This window comes from Notothenia coriiceps, unplaced genomic scaffold, assembly GCF_000735185.1.
Source record: "Notothenia coriiceps isolate Sejong01 unplaced genomic scaffold, NC01 NC01_scaffold00013113, whole genome shotgun sequence".
NCBI classification, from domain to species: domain Eukaryota; kingdom Metazoa; phylum Chordata; class Actinopteri; order Perciformes; family Nototheniidae; genus Notothenia; species Notothenia coriiceps.
The window spans coordinates 1-3771 of NW_011345814.1; the positions used below are offsets into that span (position 1 = coordinate 1).

Genomic DNA, 3771 nt, shown 5'->3' on the forward strand with positions numbered 1-3771 from the left:
GAGTGTAGTATATAGTGTGTGTGTGTGTGTGTGTGTGTGTGTGTGTGTGTGTGTGTGTGTGTGTGTGTGTGTGTGTGTGTGTGTGTGTGTGTGTGTGTGTGTGTGTGTGTGTACCTTAATGGTTCTGTCCAGAGAGGCGCTGGCAAACTGATTGTTGTCTTTGGGGTTGATGACGATCTGCATGACGTAGTGAGTGTGTCCCTCAAACACCTGACTGCACGTCCACTTCCTCTCCCAGTCCCACAGCTTGATCAACATGTCATCTGAAAACACACGATGTTGAGCGTTTTGCAAATACGCCTCTACTTTTGTAGTTTAAAAAAGGTGTTCATGTGGTTCTTCCTTACCGCTGCTGGTGAGGATGTAGGGCTGGCTGGGATGCACCACGATGCAACGGATGTAGTCGGAGTGAGCCTCGAACATGTGAACTCGCTCCAGAGTGTTGTAATTAAACACTCGGATCTGCATATCATCCTGCGGACAGACAGACAGATCAACAAGTGAGATTATTCCCAGACAAAAGACGAAAACACTGATACAAATACAAATAATGACCCTTTATTTGAAGCACAATACTCACTGCTCCGGCGATGACCCAGTGCTTCCTGGCTACAAACTTGGCCACTCTGACAGGCAGGTCACACAGCTCGAAGGTTTTCACCATCATCTACACACACACAGCAGATACACATTACACACACTTTCTAGCCATCGGATAATCGTAAGGAAAATAAAATATGAACTGATGTCATAACCACACCGTAGCTACTGTATGTACACATGACAATAAAAGCCTTGAATCCTGGAACTTGAAACTTGAATTAATGACTGTGCTTAGGCGAGTGATCAGATATGTGTTTGAGTGTGTAGAGGTGTGTGTAGAGGTGTGTGTAGGTGGATCATAGTAACCTGTGTTTCATGGTTCCACACCACCACGGTGCCGCTGTACAGACTGGCCACCATCCAGGGCTCAGTGGGGTGCAGGTCGGTGCTCTTCACCCGGTCTGAGCGAGCCGACAGCTTCCGCTTGATGTCCAACCGCAGAGGCTAGGAAGTAAAATAAGGGAAAACATATATAAAAAAAGACTAACACAAAATATATAAAAAGATAGCCGCTCTCAACAGGGGGTAGTCCTTTTATAAAAGATTGTTGAAGCACTCAAATCAAATCAAAATGTATTCAAATATCTCACTATATCACAAGAGAAGCCCTTGTCTCTGGGGGGTTTACAGGGTATACACATCAACAACATTACATGAGTAAGATTAAAAACACATACAAGTATAACAGACAACCTGAATGACATATGTATGTAATTTGCTATATTGAAAAATTGTAATGTCACTTTGAGCTAGCCTTAACCATAAGATGTATTATTAAGGAAAGTCTTTAACCCACTCTTAAATGTGGATAGGTAGTCTGGCTTCCTAACAAATATCTGACTTGACTCAATAGGCAATATGTACAATATTATAGTCTATGAGGCATTGTTTTGCATTAAATACACTTAATTAAATTACTTTTATTTCGTAAGGCATATTATTGTTCAGGTTTTGGAGATAGGAGGCCCTAAAGGAGGGGGTGTGTCTGTCAATACTTCCCATTCCACATTTAATATGCATGCCTGCTCCACAATGACTTTCAGTTAAAGCCTGTCAATGAAAATAAGTAGCTTTTGCATTTGTGTCCTTTGAAATGGCATGAATAGGCCTTAAAAACCTCTTGTAAACACATCTAAAAGTTTGTCATAACAACGTACAAATGAGGAATGATCTTTTCTGCTGGTTTTCACTTTGTGTGTCATGAAATATGTGCAGTTTTGGGGTTTTGTTGTGGCATGCATAGAAGTACTGTACAGTGTACTTTGAATGGAGTTTGTTATTCTGAAGGTTTGTGGACAGTGTAGCTACGCACACGGTGTCGCGTGCCACTGACGCAGAGCAACCGATCAACAATCGACACATAATCAAAGTTATTGCGAAGCTTTGTGTTTGTTTAATTCTCCTACCATGGTTCCACGTCAGTGAGTCTCAGCCGTGCTGTCCGGTGAAATAATCCGCTTCCCTGTTGCCCTCGTCCGGCTTCTCTTAAACTCTACGTGGAGAGAAAACTGTGACCAAGCGAACATGAGTTAAAAACATCGAGACTTCCGGTTTTAGTTTCACAATAAGAGTCAAACTGGTTCTCTGAAAATGTTGACGTTGAAAAATGATGTTATTGCACAATATACATATCAAACTCTAACATGGTTTTATGTGTGGTGACTACAAGCCAAAACATGCTGATGCTGTCTTTTAAGTAACATTTTTGAACATCTTAAAAGTAGCCCTTTCTTTTAGGATGTAATGGTCATAAATGCAATGCTTTTATTTTGAATTCAATAGGCCCCGATTCTAGCCGTTTCCGGTTAGAATAGCTCCACCGCTGTGTCACTTGCCGCAGTTTCTTTTGGCGACGTGGATCCTCAGCGCTTCCTGTGAGAGGCTCAGGATCCGGCTGCTGAGCAGAAGAACACGTTGTACCTGCCCTGCAAACACACAACACTCAAACTACACCGGGGTTATTTATATTATAAATCACTTATGGGCAGTAACTAAGTACCCCACATTTACTTAATCAGGCTACTGTACTTATAACATTTTTAATTAGGCTGATCACTTCCATTTCCTGCTGTTTTACAGTTTTACTCCACTACAGTTGAGAGAAAATAGGCCTATTTACATTTTATCTGACATGCAGCTAGTTTCTTTAAAGATAGGCTACGAATGAATTATAGAAAATACAATTAACTCTCGTGTCTTACCATGTGTCATTAAAGTTAGAGAAACACTTTATTGATACCGACCCTTGGCCAAATTGTGCACCTATCTGACAGCCCTTAATTATATAGTTTAACAAAACAATAATTAATGCATTAATAGTTAGTATTTAATAACATACATTACTCTCAAAGTTCTGCAGTAATAAGTCTACTTAAACTTTATTTGACATTTACATTTTCATGTTAATGCATATTACGCCCCTACTTTTACTCAAATTTAATTTAGCATTTTTGCAAGACTTTCACTTGTAACATTCTTCACTGTAATTGCTACTTTTACTTAAATAAAATACCTGAGTACTTTGTCCACCACTAGTCTTAACCTTACATATTTACTTAGCAAATGTAAAATATGACCATCGATTAAAATAGCCTTTTGCTTTTTTGTATCATGCAAAAATTACAGAGAATTTAAGGTTTAATGTAAAACCTCAACAAGTTTGATTCTGACATTTCTTTGCAGTGCATCAGAGCTGTTCTCTTTACATTACATTATCCTTAAGTGCATTGATGATATTAAATCCGATGGTTAAAAGCTTCCTTCAGCTAAACCACATTATTACATGGTTTAGTTCAGGGGTTGGCAACCCGCGGCCCACGGGCCGCATGCGGCCCTTTAAGCCCTCTGCTCTGGCTCCCTTGAGCTTAGACAAAAATAAGAAGGAAATAAAATAAAATTACTTGTAGGACTATTTATATTTTGTTGCACGGTTGAAAATGTTTCGTATCTTGTATTTTGAGGTGATACTGTGACACATAAATAAAAAACAAAACGGTTTTAATTAGGTCAACTAAAATATGCGTCACATCCTGCTACGGTCCCGCGCGAGCGCCTTCTCTTGGAGGCACTCGCGCGGGGACCCCCGGCTCGATGAGCGAACTATGGATAAATCAAAGAAAAGTACCGGAGGAACACAGGATTTAATTCTGTGTGGACAGAGTTATATGC

General features: G+C 40.0%; 1 protein-coding gene across 1 annotated transcript; it reads right to left on the bottom strand.

The window, feature by feature from the left end:
• Positions 1-114: 114 nt before the first annotated feature.
• Positions 115-2104, bottom strand: LOC104947797 (coatomer subunit beta'-like; the record flags this gene model as incomplete). The annotated part of the gene is made up of 5 exons (XM_010773894.1): positions 2010-2104; positions 910-1047; positions 581-667; positions 348-474; positions 115-263 (listed from the first exon to the last, which is right to left on the bottom strand). Coding segments are annotated over exons 1-5 (504 nt in total), but the record flags the coding sequence as incomplete, so codon positions are not given.
• Between the last annotated feature and the right edge of the window lie 1667 nt (positions 2105-3771).